Source organism: Cydia amplana, chromosome 4 (assembly GCF_948474715.1).
Source record: "Cydia amplana chromosome 4, ilCydAmpl1.1, whole genome shotgun sequence".
Taxonomy (NCBI): domain Eukaryota; kingdom Metazoa; phylum Arthropoda; class Insecta; order Lepidoptera; family Tortricidae; genus Cydia; species Cydia amplana.
This window is the reverse complement of record NC_086072.1, coordinates 12404883-12423286: the sequence shown is the minus strand read 5'-3', so window position 1 is coordinate 12423286 and position 18404 is coordinate 12404883. Positions and strand designations below refer to the sequence as shown.

At 38.9% G+C, this 18404-nt stretch overlaps 1 protein-coding gene across 4 annotated transcripts; it reads left to right on the top strand.

The window, feature by feature from the left end:
• Positions 1–15482: 15482 nt before the first annotated feature.
• On the top strand, positions 15483–18086 carry LOC134647241 (uncharacterized). Of its 4 annotated transcripts, none has more exons than XR_010096816.1 (4): positions 15484–16285; positions 16364–16418; positions 16608–16847; positions 16927–17091. XR_010096816.1 is itself a non-coding variant. In XM_063501510.1 (4 exons), coding segments are annotated over exons 1-4 (564 nt in total). In that variant the 5' UTR covers positions 15484–16283; the 3' UTR covers positions 18004–18086. The 4 variants fall into 4 exon arrangements, 3 of the variants coding, with proteins under 3 accessions (XP_063357578.1, XP_063357580.1, XP_063357579.1); XM_063501510.1 differs by lacking the exon at positions 16608–16847 and adding an exon at positions 17915–18086 and having other exon boundaries at positions 16927–17344; XM_063501509.1 differs by lacking the exon at positions 16608–16847 and adding an exon at positions 17915–18086 and having other exon boundaries at positions 16927–17350.
• Positions 18087–18404: the final 318 nt, after the last annotated feature.

Genomic DNA, 18404 nt, shown 5'->3' with positions numbered 1-18404 from the left:
CATCAAGGCACGAATTTGTAATTAAGTGATTATATTATAAAATTAAGTACTTATGCATGCTTAAATTGTAATCATCATGTTTACGCGTTATAGAAATAGCTATTCCAGAGTAGCTTACATAAACATAAGATATTTCTTTTATTGATTTTACATAAGTACCTACCTAAAAAAATGTTTATATTGAGAATTTCAAAATTAGAAACTTTTCGTTTGTGTTACTTATCTTAATGTCTTATTTTAATTTTTTTATCATATAAAATTACAACCATGAATTATTGAACCATAAATGTTACAGGTTAAATAAAAAAAAAATAGATTATTGAGTTTAATATATTATATTACGGTAATCTATTTTTTTTTTCTCAAGGAATGGAGATGTAGTGGGTGCGCTACGCGTACACTCACACTCCCTTGGTTTAGCCCTATATAAGCTTTTACATGACGTTATTCAAGACATTATAGATCGATACTCCAAGCAAGTTGTTTCATTCAACGTCCCACATCACATATGTACAAGAGTTACTCGGAGGGCCGAAGTTCCATTGATGAGGTTTTAGGCCCTCAGGAGCCTGAAATTCGTGCTCGACATCATTCCGGGACTGGGCAGTCAACATGAAAAAATGTTCAATGGCTGGAAAGTGCAGGGGTCAAAATGTCCATACCGACTGGCTGTCTATGTGGTAAAAAGTATGAACGTTGTAATGCCTTAGTGTCAAAATGTACATATAATTGTTGTCACAATGGTCTAGTGACAAATGGTACACATCATAAAATGCAAGTACAACAAAAGGGGTGATAGACGAAACGCTTGATTGATATAACGTGCTTAAGTTTAAATGAATAGCTGTCAAAAAATTAACTAGCATATCAAGGTATAATATAATATAGCACATTCAGTCCGAAAAAATGTCTCTTAAAACTAAACTAAACTACGTCTGTACGCTTACCACGAGTTTTACGTTACTATAAAAAAAAATTATACACTCGCTAGCGTCTCCGTAAATACTATAGCAGTACATCTCGCTCGTACTAATATGCTAGTGGGAGCGAGATGCACTGCTATCGAGTTAACTCAGACGCTAGCGACTGTAGGAACGTAAAACACGCCCTCCAGTACCATCGGTCCATTTTCCCAATCTGTCTACTTTACCAAACGGTCTACTTTCCCGATCTGCCTAATTGCTTTTCTCAATCCGTCTAATTACCTATCGGTCCACTTTCCCGATCCGTCTAATTGCCGATCGTTCCACTTTCTTCATTGGTCTCTTCAAAAGGGGACTGTCAAAAAGTTATCAGATATCTTGTAGAGCCAAGCTTCTAACTCTACAAGCCCTAACATCACAAACTCTACACCTTAGTCAAAATACGTGGCTTGGCCGTTTTGTTACTACAAAAACAATTGTATAATAAAAAAATATGAATAGATTTCACCTTCCGCCCATGTGACGGTAGCCAAACGGCCAAGCCACATATGTTGACTAAGGTGTAGAGTTTGTCATGTTAGGGCTTGCAGAGTTTGGCTCTACAAGATATCTGATAACTTTTTGACAGTCCGAGCCTTGTGGTTTCGTCTTGGCAACATTTTACATGAAATGTTTTTCATGGGATATTGTTTACTGGAATGATCCCAGACATTTTGTTCGTTGTAGTCACAAAACGTAATTTGCTGCAACGCAATCAGTTATATTTGATTAAATACTGTCAGAACAATGACAGTGTCTCACTCGCACCTGTTACAATGCTGATATGTCGGTCCTCTGTGGTTGACACATATTGACTTGGCATTATTAAGTAGACAGACCGGGAAAGTGGACCGATGGTAAAGTGGACACATCGCGAAAGTGGACCGTTTGGTAAAGTACACAGATCGCGAAAATGCCCTCCAGTACCATCGGTCCACTTTCCCAATCTGTCTACTTTACCAAAGGGTCCATTTTCGCGATCTGTGTACTTTACCAAACGGTCCACTTTCGCGATGTGTCCACTTTACCATCGGTCCACTTTCCCGGTCTGTCTACTTTGCCAAACGGTCCACTTTCCCGATCTGTCTACTTGAGCACGTTGTCTACTTTAGCCATTGGTTCACTCGTTTCGTAGCATAGTACCAACTTCGCGAACTTTCATTTGGCGATTCGCGAAATGTATTTTTTTTTTACACACAAGCCACCAGTTTCACAGAATACCAAAAACGCTTAGTGCCAGCATAATGCCAAGTCAATATGTGTCAACCACAGAGGACCGATCAGTATTGTAACAGGTGCGAGTGAGAAACCGTCATTGTTCTGACAGTATTTAATCAAATATAACTGATTGCGTTGCAGCAAATTACCGTTTTGTGACTACAACGAACAAAATGTCTGGGATCATTCCAGTAAACAATATCCCATGAAAAACATTTCATGTAAAATGTTGCCAAGACGAAACCACAAGGCTCGGACTGTCAAAAAGTTATCAGATATCTTGTAGAGCCAAGCTTAACTCTGCAAGCCCTAACATGACAAACTCTACACCTTAGTCAACATATGTGGCTTGGCCGTTTCGCTACCGTCACATGGGCGGAAGGTGAAATCTATTCATATTTTTTTATTATACAATAATTTTTGTAGTAACAAAACGGCCAAGCCACGTATTTTGACTAAGGTGTAGAGTTTGTGATGTTAGGCCTTGTAGAGTTAGAAGCTTGGCTCTACAAGATATCCGACAACTTTTTGACAGTCCGAGCCTTGTGGTTTCGTCTTGGCAACATTTTACATGAAATGTTTTTTATGGGATCGGAAAAGCGGACCATTTGGTCAAGTAGACCAATGAAGAAAGTGGACCGATCGGTAATTAGACGGATCGGGAAAGTGGACCGATAGGTAATTAGACCCCTCCAGTACCATCGGTCCATTATCCCAATCTGTCTACTTTACCAAACGGTCTACTTTCTCGATCTGCCTAATTGCTTTTCTCAATCCGTCTAATTACCTATCGGTCCACTTTCCTGATCCGTCTAATTACCGATCGGTCCACTTTCATCATTGGTCTACTTGACCAAATGGTCCGCTTTTCCGATCCCATGAAAAACATTTCATGTAAAATATTGCCAAGACGAAACCACAAGGCTCGTACTGTCAAAAAGTTATCAAATATCTTGTAGAGCCAAGCTTCTAACTCTACAAGCCCTAACATCACAAACTCTACACCTTAGTCAAAATACGTGGCATGGCCGTTTTGTTACTGCAAAAACTATTGTATAATAAATAAATATGAATAGACTTCACCTTCCGCCCATGTGACGGTAGCGAAACGGCCAAGCCACATATGTTGACTAAGGTGTAGAGTTTGTCATGTTAGGGCTTGCAGAGTTTGGCTCTACAAGATATCTGATAACTTTTTGACAGTCCGAGCCTTGTGGTTTCGTCTTGGCAACATTTTACATGAAATGTTTTTCATGGGATATTGTTTACTGGAATGATCCCAGACATTATGTTCGTTGTAGTCACAAAACGGTAATTTGCTGCAACGCAATCAGTTATATTTGATTAAATACTGTCAGAACAATGACGGTGTCTCACTCGCACCTGTTACAATACCGATTTGTCGGTCCTCTGTGGTTGACACATATTGACTTGGCATTATGTTGGCACTAAGCGTTTTTGGTATTCTGAGAAACTGGTGGTTTGCGTGTAAAAAAAAATACATTTCGCGAATCGCCAAATGAAAGTTCGCGAAGTTGGTACTATGCTACGAAACGAGTGAACCAATGTCGAAAGTAGACAACGTGCTCAAGTAGACAGATCGGGAAAGTGGACCGTTTGGCAAAGTAGACAGACCGGGAAAGTGGACCGATGGTAAAGTGGACACATCGCGAAAGTCCCTCCAGTACCATCGGTCCATTTTCCCAATCTGTCTACTTTACCAAACGGTCTACTTTCCCGATCTGCCTAATTGCTTTTCTCAATCCGTCTAATTACTTATCGGTCCACTTTCCCGATCCGTCTAATTACCGATCGGTCCACTTTCTTCATTGGTCTACTTGACCAAATGGTCCGCTTTTCCGATCCCATGAAAAACATTTCATGTAAAATGTTGCCAAGACGAAAGTACAAGGCTCGGACTGTCAAAAAGTTATCAGATATCTTGTAGAGCCAAGCTTCTAACTCTACAAGCCCTAACATCACAAACTCTACACCTTAGTCAAAATACGTGGCTTGGCCGTTTTGTTACTACAAAAATTATTGTATAATAAAAAATAATGAATAGATTTCACCTTCCGCCCATGTGACGGCGAAACGGCCAAGCCACATATGTTGACTAAGATGTAGAGTTTGTCATGTTAGGGCTTGCTTAGAAGCTTGGCTCTACAAGATATCTGATAACTTTTTGACAGTCCGAGCCTTGTGGTTTCGTCTTGGCAACATTTTACATGAAATGTTTTTCATGGGATATTGTTTACTGGAATGATCCCAGACATTTTGTTCGTTGTAGTCACAAAACGGTAATTTGCTGCCACGCAATTAGTTATATTTGATTAAATACTGTCAGAACAATGACGGTGTCTCACTCGCATCTGTTACAATACTGATATGTCGGTCCTCCGTGGTTGACACATATTGACTTGGCATTATGCTGGCACTAAGCGTTTTTGGTATTCTGAGAAACTGGTGGTTTGCGTGTATAAAAAATACATTTCGCGAATCGCCAAATCAAAGTTCGCGAAGTTGGTACTATGCTACGAAATGAGTGAACCAATGGCGAAAGTAGACAACGTGCTGGGAATGTGGACCGTTTGGCAAAGTAGACAGACCGGGAAAGTGGACCGATGGTAAAGTGGACACATCGCGAAAGTGGACCGTTTGGTAAAGTACACAGATCGCGAAAATGGACCCTTTGGTAAAGTAGACAGATTGGGAAAGTGGACCGATGGTACTGGAGGGAATTAGACGGATTGAGAAAAGCAATTAGGTAGATAGGGAAAGTAGACCGTTTGGTAAAGTAGACAGATTGGGAAAATGGACCGATGGTACTGGAGGGGACGGATCGGGAAAGTGGACCGATAGGTAATTAGACGGATTGAGAAAAGCAATTAGGCAGATCGAGAAAGTAGACCGTTTGGTAAAGTAGACAGATTGGGAAAATGGACCGATGGTACTGGAGGGCGAAAATGGACCCTTTGGTAAAGTAGACAGATTTAAGTGTGAGAGTCAGAATGGCGGGTGTATGTAAATAAAAATGAACAAAAAGCATACCATATTTTAGTACCTAATTTGTACTATTTGGTACCTCATATAAAAAAATTAGTACCTCACGGTATTTAAAGTTATTACCAAAAAACGTTACACCCGCCAACCTGACAGTCAGAATGGCGGGTGTATTTTATTACGCTATGATCCCGCGATTATTGATAAATTCTATAAAAGCCAAATTTTAGTACCTTTTTAATACTTTAATATTCAATTATAAATTGAACCATTTTATTTGTGGTTTCCGAGTTTTACTAATTTTACACATTGCATTGCTATTAAAAAAAATCAGGCGCTTTAATTTTTAACCGTATCGATATCGTTTTTAAGAAAAAACGCTACGCTACAACTATTTTTATTACGCCAGGATTTAGTACCTTTCATGTTTAATCTGTTACCCTTTCACGGTTAATCTGTTAGGTTCAATTAACTATGAAAATTACGTCTTACAAATGGCCAGGAGCCATGTCAAGGGATGCTTCCTAAGAAGAAATTCCGCTCTTCATTGTGCATGTAATTGTGCACCTAATACCTACTCTTAAGTACATGGTGATTAATCAAATAAAACTTGCAAATTATGTCTGTTTGTCCGTATATTAGTGCGATGAATATACTTCTTTGTGGGATTCCGTTGATGTCCTTGTTTTGCTAAGAAATGCTAAGTACCACATACTATATTCTACTGTGAATACGATTGAAATACATACCTTTTACAAGCAATATTTTCATTTAACTATTCTTACATGAGGTTTTTCTATCGTCTTGGTTAGTTTCTTAACTTATACATAACTAACAAAATACCACACCCGGTAGTATTTTCATGTTTAATATCCAAAAGGTGGATACAGGGTGGATTTTCTATTTGAGTCAGTGAGGGCAGCTACCAGATCCCGTGCTGCTACGAGAAAACGGTCTTAGAAGACCTTCCCTCGATTTCAAATTAATAAAGATTGGCTTTTACAGATTTTGAAAAAAATATACAGGGTGCGAGAAAAAGGTCATTTTTGCAAACTTTTTGAAGTGAAAACTTCTTTGGCGGCGCTGGGCACTTTTTGAGGTGGGGAAAAAATGATAAACTCGAGACAGCGTAAGGCGATCACGTGACCGTAAGGGGCGTAAGGCGATCACGTGGCATTTAAATGAATAAAGAAAAACTCAATGTTATTTGACATTTATGTTGCGGACTCCTTTTCAAGACTCTTTACCTATGTTCAAATAATTTGACGTTGTCATGGCAGTATGTAAATAAACATGTCAATGAAAAAGTGTGATCTTATTTGAGAATGATAATAATATATAATGAATAAATAGAATACCTCCGCTAAACGTATGTATCGTGTTACAGGGCGTCGGTAACATAGTGTGGTGAGTTTTCACTTCTATCGGCACTCCCGGAGTGCAACCGTTGTTGCTTGTTTTTTGATGCCAATCGATCCCATTCCTTGTATGGAACCAAAAAAAAACTTCCGGCTAGAAAAGCCACAAATCGAGGAAAACTTTTCCCATACTCTTTGTATGAAAATGAAAACTTTTATAATAACTTTTAACTTTTATAATGTACTAAAAAGCCACAAATTAATAAATACTTTTTCCATACATTTACTATGGAGAAAACGTGAAATTTTATTCACAATTTTCTATCTCGCCCATCAGTCTTACAGCAGTAAGATGTCTTCATACAGTATTATGATCTTTAAATGTAACAGGAACAGGACTGATTGGGCAGATAGAAGAATGTGAATTAAATTTCACGTTTTCTTTTCTCATTCCTTTTCTCGAATTAGCGTATCGCCGGTCAGTTTCCTAATTCGTCAATTTTGCTGATTCAACAGTTTACCTTCTGGTCATTTTCACTAGGTTGACAATTTCGCTAGTGGGTCATTTTCCTAAACCTTCAGTTTACTCTTTCGCCAGTTTTGCTAGGCTTCAGTTTCAGTTGCTAATTTAATTATTCGTCAGTTTGGTCAAATGGTCATTTCCCCTAGATAATCGGTTTCTATATTCGCCAGTTTCACTAGTTGCCAGGGTCTTATAGTCGTGTTTCGGTGTATCAAATATACAAGGTGATTTCAGGGTCGTGTGGCAAGTAGCAAGAGACCAAGGCTTGATGCAGAATCAAAAGATGAACCTATTGATGCTTCATTGATGTTTCTAGTCACCTTATTAAATGTTATTTTAAAACTATTATCCGACACCATACAAAGTTATGTCATCTGCTATTCTCCTGTAGGTACAGTCAATAAGACATGACCATGAACCTATAATATTACGGACAGAGTTTCGCTTACAACACAACTGTGATTCCAACATCCACCAGTTTCTAAGTATTTACGCGTGACACACACACACATTGACAGCCCACATCCACCAGTTTGCCGTCAGACGAATCGAAACGTCATTGAAGTAAACATGTCGAAGAAAAATATAAAATATGCCGGCATGCGTAGTTAAATCCTGCTAGAATGGTACCGATCGAAAGAAAAAAAGTCACGGAATAACTTTTCATACTTAAGTTTATCAATTAGTACGTAAAATCACGATAATTGTTGTTTATAAATTATCAAACTGCAAAACAGGAGTGTGACCAGTAACATGAATAGGGTAATTTCCCGAAAGTAGGGTAATTGATACCCTTCTTGATTTGACAGGTTAAATCATTATGTATTAAGAGATCATTTAGGTAAATGATTAAATTATTGATTGTGCATTTCAAACTAGGTCGGTATGGTAATTACCCGATACTAAGGAGCGATACTTAACGTTTGTTTGTTATGTATTATAATTTTTTTGTTGAAAACCAGATATGTTTCAAGTTAAATGTATAAATTAAAAAAACATGACGAACTGATTTCATTACGATGCTAAATATCATTAGGTATTGAAAATAATGTTTGTACAAAGTAATTGTGCAATATTGCGCATTTTCAAGACCTATAAAATCAGATACGTACACACCTTTTTTATTGTCTAACGTAAAACTGTCCTAATTTTTTTATTTGAAAACAAGGACGATATTAAAAATAATTGTTTCACCATTAGGGGAGAATTTGTGTGACATGGTAACACTCGTCTACACGCACACTATCAAACCCTCCGCCATTGCAGTGTCACAGTTTGTCTTAGGTGACAGTCCGTCCGTAATATTCTAGGTCCATGGTCCATGACTATGTTTTTTTAAAAAGAATACGGCAATGTGATTTAAAAATATTAAACTTACATTTCGTGACTTTTAGCTGAGTACAAAAATATGTCTTGTATCGCCTTAAGATCGCCTTAAAAACAGCTGGGTTCCTAGTTTACTACGGAACCCCAAAAAAGTAGCAAATCATAAACATGACGAGATGGGAAAACTGACAAATTAAACTATCAGATGAACAAGGAAAGTAACGGATTAGGAAAATGACGAAATAGCAAAACTGACAACTTAAGATAATTGAGGAATAAGGAAGTTTGCGACTCAAGAAACTGGCTTAATAGGGGCTCTGACAATTTAGTGAAACTGGCAAAAAAGGAAATTGGCGAATTAAGAAACAGTCTAATCATTAAACTGTTGAATCAGCAAAATTGACGAATTAGGAAACTGACCGGCGATACGCTAATTCGTTTTCTCCATAGTAAATGTATGGAAAAAGTTTTTTTTTTATTTGTTGACTTTTTAGTACATTACCGTAAGTTGACCCCAAGGAAACTATTGATACTGGATAGGAATGGAATCGATTGGCATTAAAAAAAAGTTTGCAAAAATGACCTTTTTCTCGCACCCTGTATGTTTTTTTTTTCAAAATCTCTAAAAGCCAATCTTTATTAATTTGAAATCGAGGGAAGGTCTTCTAAGACCGTTTTCTCGTAGCAGCACGGGATCTGGTAGCTGCCCTCACTGACTCAAAAAGAAAATCCACCCTGTATAGAACCTTTTGGATATTAAACATGAAAATACTACCGGGTGTGGTATTTTGTTAGTTATGTATAAGTTAAGAAACTAACCAAGACGATAGAAAAACCTCATGTAAGAATAGTTAAATGAAAATATTGCTTGTAAAAGGTATGTATTTCAATCGTACTCACAGTAAAAATATAGTATGTGGTACTTAGCATTTCTTAGCAAAACAAGGACATCAACGGAATCCCACAAAGAAGTATATTCATCACACTAATATAGGGACAAACAGACATAATTTGCAAGTTTTATTTAAGAATAAGAATAAGAATAAGAATAATTTATTTATAATAAAATAGGTAGGCAATCACAAAGGTGTCCGGTAAGCACCAAACTAGGCTGAGCCTGTATCTTGGGGCTTACAAAAGAGTAGGTAACATACGGTAACTAAACCTAATTAAAATGATGTGTGAAAGAGGGTGATAAGGTGTAAGCTTTTAGGGTGTGTATATGTGTGTGTGTGTGTGTGTGTGTGTGTGTGTGTGTGTGAAAGGTGTAGGAGAGCGAGTAAGGACTAGATGATGACAGACCTAAACATAAGAACGTATTATATTTTCCGTATCATTGTAGGATAGGGTCACAAACCATTTTTTGAGTTTAGATTTAACATTTGATAAAGTACACGTTTTTAGATCGATAATTTTGCAAACAGAGTTATATATAAATGGGTGCATATGGGAAGCAAACCTCTTGGCGTGAGATGTATGGACAGCAGGTACCGGGACTCTATATATACGTCTGCTCAAAATGAGGTCTCTTACCGGTAAATTTGTAATACTTTTATGAACTCTACACACTGCGCTGAAAATAAATAATTGTCTGACTCTGAGGATCCCCGTTTCATTATACAGCAAGTCGGTAGGAAATCTAAAAGGTTTTCTTAGCATGACTTTGATGACAGCACGTTGCGCACGCTCTAGTTCTAGGAGTGCCGTCTTACCTGCGCTGCCCCAGACTGCAATACAATATTTTAAAACAGATTGGCACAGGGCATGGTAGACAACGCGAAGGACACTTAGAGGTGAACAGTCCCGCAGCCGTTTCACTAAATAAATCAGTTTTCTCACTTTTTTGGATAGACTAGTCAAGTGTTGTTTAAACGATAAGGCCCAGATACTTGACGGTGTAGCATCTACTTATGGACCCACATGAGCAGTTTAAGTTATTTGTGTCGCAGGAATGTAACTTTAAGTGGTATGTGAGCGGAGCAGAGGAGACTGATGTCTTTGAGAATGGGATGTGATAGCTTTTGTTCATATTTAGAGTGAGAAGATTGTGATCCAACCATTTCGATACTAATGATAGTCCTGCCTCAGCTGACAAGTATGTTTCCTCCCAAGTATTACCACTAAAAAGAGCTACGGTGTCATCAGCATAGCAGATGAATTCTGAGTTTGGGATAGTGGTTTGAAGAAGGTCATTAATGTATGTAATAAAAAGCGAGGGACCGAGGATACTGCCCTGTGGGACGCCGAAGTAGATGTGAGATCTGCAGCTTGTTGAATCTCCGATCTTAACCGATTGCTGTCTATTTGTTAGGTAGCTGGAAAACCAGTCGTGTGCAGAGCCTCGAATTCCGAGAGCTTCTAGTTTCTTGAGAAGAATGGGAATTGAGACGGTGTCAAAGGCCTTCGCCAGGTCAAGGAATACCCCTATACAGCATTTACCGGCATCTAGATGACCAGAGATCATGTTTGTGAGAGTGATGATTTTGATTAATCACCATGTACTTAAGAGTAGGTATTAGGTGCACAATTACATGCACAATGAAGAGCGGAATTTCTTCTTAGGAAGCATCCTTTGACATGGCTCCTGGCCATTTGTAAGACGTAATGTTCATAGTTAATTGAACCTAACAGATTAACCGTGAAAGGGTAACAGATTAAACATGAAAGGTACTAAATCCTGGCGTAATAAAAATAGGGTTTATGCGTCGTTGGACTAAAAGTAAATATGGCGATGTATAAAAATGTCTACTTGCATAAGTTCGTGCGTATATAATTTCGACGAAGTATAAAAATGTGCATCTGTATATTAGACCAAATACAAATATGTTGCGGCACTAGACTAAAAGTAAATATGGCGATGTATAAAAATGTCTACTTGCATAAGTTCGTGCGTATATAATTTCGACGAAGTATAAAAATGTGCATCTGTATATTAGACCAAATATAAATATGTTGCGACACTAAAAGTAAATATGGCAATGTATTTTAAAATTACTCTTTGTTATATTTATTATGAGAAATGAAAATGTATGCATGTAAAATTTATGTAAAGAAAGTAGTCATTTTAATATTCCGACTTGATAAGACTTAGACATTTGTATACTTTGAAAGTAGTCATTTTTATATTCCGACTTGATAAGACTTAGACATTTGTATACTTTGAAAGTAGTCATTTTTATATTCCGACTTGATAAGACTTAAACATTTTGAAGTATTGGCTTTCTAATACTCGGACCAATTTTTATTTTATATCTAGACATTTTTATACATCGCCATATTTACTTTTAGTCCAACGACGCATAAACCAAAAATAGTTGTAGCGTAGCGTTTTTTCTTAAAAACGATATAGATACGGTGAAAAATTAAAGCACCTGAAATTTTTTAATAGCAATGCAAATTGTAAAATTAGTAAAACTCGGAAACCACAAATAAAATGGCTCAATTTATAATTGAATATTAAAGTACTAAAAAGGTACTAAAATTTGGCTTTTATAGAATTTATCAATAATCGCGGGATCATAGCGTAATAAAATACACCCGCCATTCTGACTGTCAGGTTGGCGGGTGTAACGTGTTTTGGTAATAACTTTAAATTCCGTGAGGTACTAATTTTTCCCTCCAGTACCATCGGTCCATTTTCCCAATCTGTCTACTTTACCAAACGGTCTACTTTCCCGATCTGCCTAATTGCTTTTCTCAATCCGTCTAATTACTTATCGGTCCACTTTCCCGATCCGTCTAATTACCGATCGGTCCACTTTCTTCATTGGTCTACTTGACCAAATGGTCCGCTTTTCCGATCCCATGAAAAACATTTCATGTAAAATGTTGCCAAGACGAAAGTACAAGGCTCGGACTGTCAAAAAGTTATCAGATATCTTGTAGAGCCAAGCTTCTAACTCTACAAGCCCTAACATCACAAACTCTACACCTTAGTCAAAATACGTGGCTTGGCCGTTTTGTTACTACAAAAATTATTGTATAATAAAAAATAATGAATAGATTTCACCTTCCGCCCATGTGACGGTAGCGAAACGGCCAAGCCACATATGTTGACTAAGATGTAGAGTTTGTCATGTTAGGGCTTGCAGAGTTAGAAGCTTGGCTCTACAAGATATCTGATAATTTTTTGACAGTCCGAGCCTTGTGGTTTCGTCTTGGCAACATTTTACATGAAATGTTTTTCATGGGATATTGTTTACTGGAATGATCCCAGACATTTTGTTCGTTGTAGTCACAAAACGGTAATTTGCTGCCACGCAATCAGTTATATTTGATTAAATACTGTCAGAACAATGACGGTGTCTCACTCGCATCTGTTACAATACTGATATGTCGGTCCTCCGTGGTTGACACATATTGACTTGGCATTATGCTGGCACTAAGCGTTTTTGGTATTCTGAGAAACTGGTGGTTTGCGAGTATAAAAAATACATTTCGCGAATCGCCAAATCAAAGTTCGCGAAGTTGGTACTATGCTACGAAATGAGTGAACCAATGGCGAAAGTAGACAACGTGCTCAAGTAGACAAATCGGGAAAGTGGACCGTTTGGCAAAGTAGACAGACCGGGAAAGTGGACCGATGGTAAAGTGGACACATCGCGAAAGTGGACCGTTTGGTAAAGTACACAGATCGCGAAAATGGACCCTTTGGTAAAGTAGACAGATTGGGAAAGTGGACCGATGGTACTGGAGGGTAATTTTTTATATGAGGTACCAAATAGTACAAATTAGGTACTAAAATATGGTATGCTTTTTGTTTATTTTTGTTTACATACACCCGCCATTCTGACTCTCACATTTAAGTGGACCGATGGTACTGGAGGGAAAACACGTGGTAACCGTTTTGATGAAAGTAAAGCCCGCACGCGGCCTGACAAACAGACTGTATACCGGTTGCACGGGCAACAAATGCGTTTGGTAAAGTAGACAGATTGGGAAAATGGACCGATGGTACTGGAGGGGCTGGAGGGAGCGTTGCGAGGGTGTCAAGGCACGAGAGTTAAACGAAAACTTGGCCACTGAAGTGCCAACTTTGCTGTTGGTGTGGTGAAAAAAATATTGTAGGGCTAAAACAGCCAAGTTATAAATGAGGCGAGTTAGGATGGGGACATGTTTAAGAAAGAGACCAAGTAAGAAAATGGCAAATAAAAAAAGAGACAAGATAAGTGCCAAGTTTAGGAAAATGTCGAAGTCGTACTGAGCGTCCTATGAGCATGTGCAATGCAAAAGTTAATATCCTTTTCAAATCTTCCGTGATCTTTATACCTTCACATCTTTTTTTTAAATATCTAAATGTAATATTTCTATTTGGATTATCTGTCTACGTAATTACTAGATTTATCATTTGTCCCTTACATCGAATAGTTCTAGCCGACTGTACCTTTCTTGGGCTAATCTGACCACTCACGCCCCCTTAGGCCTAATAAGTCGTAAGCATAACTATAGAAATCGCGCATTAGCACATCTATTGGTTCAGTATTGAAATTACACACTGAAATAAGCTTAATACATAATTTATTTCACGCAACAACACTTGTGAGAATATGACATCCACACAACACGGGTTTTGGTAGAAGCATCAGAAGCGCTGGCACGACTGCCGGCACCTCTGCGGCGACTACTCAGCAGATCTTGGTACAGCATGTGTAGATGGTGATGCAAGGGCAGCAGCATCCGCCGCAGCATCCTCCGCAGCAGCCTCCACAGCAGCCTCCGCAGCACCTGGGAACAAATGGAAAATCAGCACAAGAAATAACCGACAACGTGCGCTGTGGGACAATTTTGATTAACTTATGGCAATCAATTGCTCTGAGAAATTGGCACAAAACGGCCAGTGTAGACGTGCCTCGCCCGCTTTGCCTCGGGCAAAAAAAAAATGCCCAAAAGCTGAACTTATAAGACTTGCCATCAAACGCATCTATGTATACTTACATGTTTATTGTTTGTAGAGAGTACTACCAAGTAGCAAAATACTAGACGTCCAAAAACGGACTGGCGCGGATAAAATTGTAAACAGGAGGCTTTTCAAAAACGTGGGAGTAATTTTTTTTGAGTTTTTTATCGTTTATAGACAAGTGATTTGAATGTACTGATGAAAAATTCAAAACGAGGGCTTTATATACCCTTGTTCTAGTTTGAACGTAGAAGAAAATTGTATTTTTTTTATTTAGATTATAAAGTGCCAGCATTACGTAAATAAAGCTAGCCATTTATTATCAAAATCCATGAATGATAGAAGGTAAAAAAATAGGTAGTTATAGTTACACATGCTATAGTTATTAGCATGAAAACATGCTACTATTATTGAGCACTAGCATGTGTGTTTAGGACGTGCTACTTTTAAGTTTTAAGCATGCTTTATTATAATGGCAAATAGCAAATGTTCATAAGCATGCTCAATAAGCACTCATATTACTATGCTAAATTGCAGAGAATGTGTAACAGTACCTGTAAGCTTCTTAAAAGTCCCCAGCAAGGTCGGCCAAATTTCACCTTCTCATACAAACGGAGTTTCGTTCTCATTTTAAAACTTTGCAATTAGTTTATATATCTGATAAAACCAAGGATATATGTATAAGATATTACCGAATAAAAAACTAAACTGTAGACTACTTAAACTGACCAACATTTGTTCAACGTCTTTTCAAAATACCTTGTTTTATTTTTCTTAGTACTACACTTTAAAGTGTATTCTAAGACGCAATGTAGATATTGCAAATTGCGACGTCGATAACAATAATGATAGCGTCTATTGAAAATAATATTTAATTTGTATGAAAAATTGGAAGTCTAAGGACTTCATATTTTTTTAAGTTATTGAACAAGAGTGTCATCGGATTTTCTGTGACATGGATGTTTTCACGCCACGATGCCCAAAGTGCCCAAGTGAGGTGTGGCCCCAGCTTTAACCAGTCGGGTTATATGAGTTCGGCGCCTATGAATTAGATGAATGATAACCTTAAAATAGGCTGAGTATGGACTCTTCAAATGATGTCAAGAACGTAGTATTGCGAAGGACATCTTTAAAAATTTCAATTATTATTTGATCTGACTGTATTCATAGCCATCTAAAGCTAAACAATCAGGGCCTACTAGTATTACCATTTTAGTTTAAAACAAAATTTTGTTACGTTTACATCGCAAACAATATTTGGCTCAACTAAATTTTCCGTTAAACCTTTAATTTATTTGGTTTTTGATTTAAATTCTTAATGTCTTGCAAGCCCGTTTCATGTAAAATGGAGCCAAAAAAATCAAGATCAAAACCGCATTCGGGGGTTTACATAGTTAAAAGTCGTGAGCTCAGAGGAGGCATACTGTATACAGACTGCCATTGTCTACGAAGAAATGGATTACAATACGACTGTCGGCGAACGTGCTGCCAGAACGCAAGCTGCTGCGTCGTGCTACCGGCGCCGTTGTGCGTACCCGCCAACGTGGCCTGCGCCAAGCACTGCCAAAACCCTCATGCAGAAGCATTGACTGCAATCTGCAGAATGCGTACCTATTGATATCAATATAATGTAATATGTCAAGAAAAAAAGCACTATAAACGGGCAAATTTTGAACCGTTCGTCCAACTATGAATGATAATGAATAGCTTGCTTCTAGCAGGAATACTGGCATTAAACATTCAAATTCAGAATTCGAAAAAAATTGATGCTATTCAAAAATGTTTATCTGACAGAATACCAAATTTCTTTGAAACCCGTTGGACGTATTTGTAAAAAAAATTAAAAAAATTATAAAATTCTAAATTGTTCGTGGAAAAAGTAAAATTTATTTTGGCTGTTTTGTAAAATTTCTAAATTTTATTAAAAAACTATTATCTAAAAGCGCCTCCTTCGCACGTTTCATTAATTTATCGGATATACATATTTAACTACAAAAATGTAAGTACTCAACCTATGTCCAAAATACCTGTTGTTTATGTAATAATCATACAAATAAATTGTTCGAATTGATTTCAGGTGTTCTCCGTGTGGTCCCATGGTATGCTACAAATATGAAGATTGCGGTCCCGCCGTAAGTATAGAGGAAACAAAATCTGGAAACGCACAGAGCGCACCCATTACCATTGTAATATGCCGATGTAATAAGGTCTTAGACCGCTGCGCACCAGACTGTCAATGAAGCTCTATGTCGATATTTGTAATCTGATATGTTTTCAAGACTTCTATTTGAAATTTACATGTAATTGTGATTTTTGTACAGTTGCAATGTCTCCCGAGATCCGCGTTCAAGCGGAATGGACTGCAAGATTGCCAGTACTTTCAACAGGGATCCATTCGGTACTTGTGCCGGGCGAGTCCGTGTTGCCCTAAGCCGTGCCCGCCGTGCTGTCCGCCGTGCGTCCGCAGACCGCCTCCTGGGAAGACTTACGTGACGCGCCTCAGTGACTTTGATCTTATTTCCCAATGGTAGCAAGATTGATGCCGTCCTTCCTAGCACTCGGTAATAAGTCCATATTTCACATGGCGGACAGTTGGTGGTAATTTTTATGTCTGATAATGACGGTATTTTTTGTTTACAGAAAGGGAAAAGTCAAGAAGGCCAAGCTTCGCGTGCGGAGGAAGGCGGCGCACAAAAAAAGGACGAAAAAGAAAATCAACTTAAACGAACGAAAAGTCGTGAATTGCGTGGGGGAATAATGTATTACAGTTGTCATTGTATAAAGCGCAATGGGCTGCAGCACGATTGTCGCCGCACGGGATGTGGCGGCGAACCTGCATGTTTAGTGTTACCTGATCCTGTGTGTGCCCCTAGTCAGCTGGCTCGCGCCCGTGGGCTCGCGGACCCTGCGCCGTTTGCAGCCCACTACGCCGCGGCTGGCGGGGGCAGCTCCGGTGGGCAAGCGGCAGGTGGCTCTCAGTCCGGTGGCAAGAGATTTATTGTTTGTGAACTCAAAGGAGTTGTCCCAGACGCCGGCGGGAGCAGAGGTGAAAAATGCTGTAAGTGTTTGTGTACTACTACTCGAGATCATGATAAACATAGTCAACCCGGTGCGGCCAGTGGAGCCTGTTTCGTAACTAATGTCCCAGTCCAACCCAAAGCTTCTGAAAATACATCAACTTCACGATGCCCCTGCAAATCTGGTAAATCCGCTGCCGATTCCCATTCAGGTGGGCAATTTCCAGCGTTTGTATTTGATGAGAAAACTTTAGATACAATTCTGAAGCGCTTCGAAGACAAAGAGTTGGCAGAATCTAGCGACAAACCAGTGGCAGGGCCAGGAGGTCGCGTTCGTAAGCCTAAGCCGCCTGTAGTGGAAAAACCTTGTACGAGACCGGGTTGTGTTCACTGGCAGCCGCCCCCGCCCTGCGTGTGGGATTTGCCTTGTAAAGCAGACTGTTTTGAGACTCCGGCGGGAATTCAGCCAGGTCGCAATCCACTGAAGAGTGGCGGTGGCGGTTGGATTTCAAAGGAAGGAGAGCCATCCGTAGCTCTTGGTTCCCCCAATAACGCTCCTAGCGGCCAGCATCACAATAAAATGAAATTGCTGACGCCTGAATGTTGCACAGGTTGTTCCGGGGCGGGAGGCGGCGGCGCATCGGCGCCCGCGGGCGGGCTGCCGGCAGGACTCCCGGTCTTGGTCATGAAGCTGTGCTGAGCTTCTCGTCTATCGCAAGAGGATAAGAAAAAGTGCAAAATAATATTATGAAGTCTGCGGAAAAATAAATGTTTATCGAGTAATTTACATAGTTTCATTTTCTGTCAATGTAGGTAAGATACGAGTGAGTAGTTGCCCGATGCCGCGCCAGGTTATCGTAAAGTGAATTCCTGGCTGTGAAATCTAAGAACCCTGGCATCGTGAGTTATCTTTATACCTTATGCCATAGCTGCCATAGCAGTAAAAGTAAAGCATGCAAGTATGCATGCATGGTAGTAAAGTAGGTAGAGTAGTAGGTAAGGGAGAGATACAGTCACATTCAGATATAGGTATCGGAGCGGCCGAGGTACTCAAAAATATCTGAACACACTAACACACAGGCGTGCTCAGATATTTGTGAG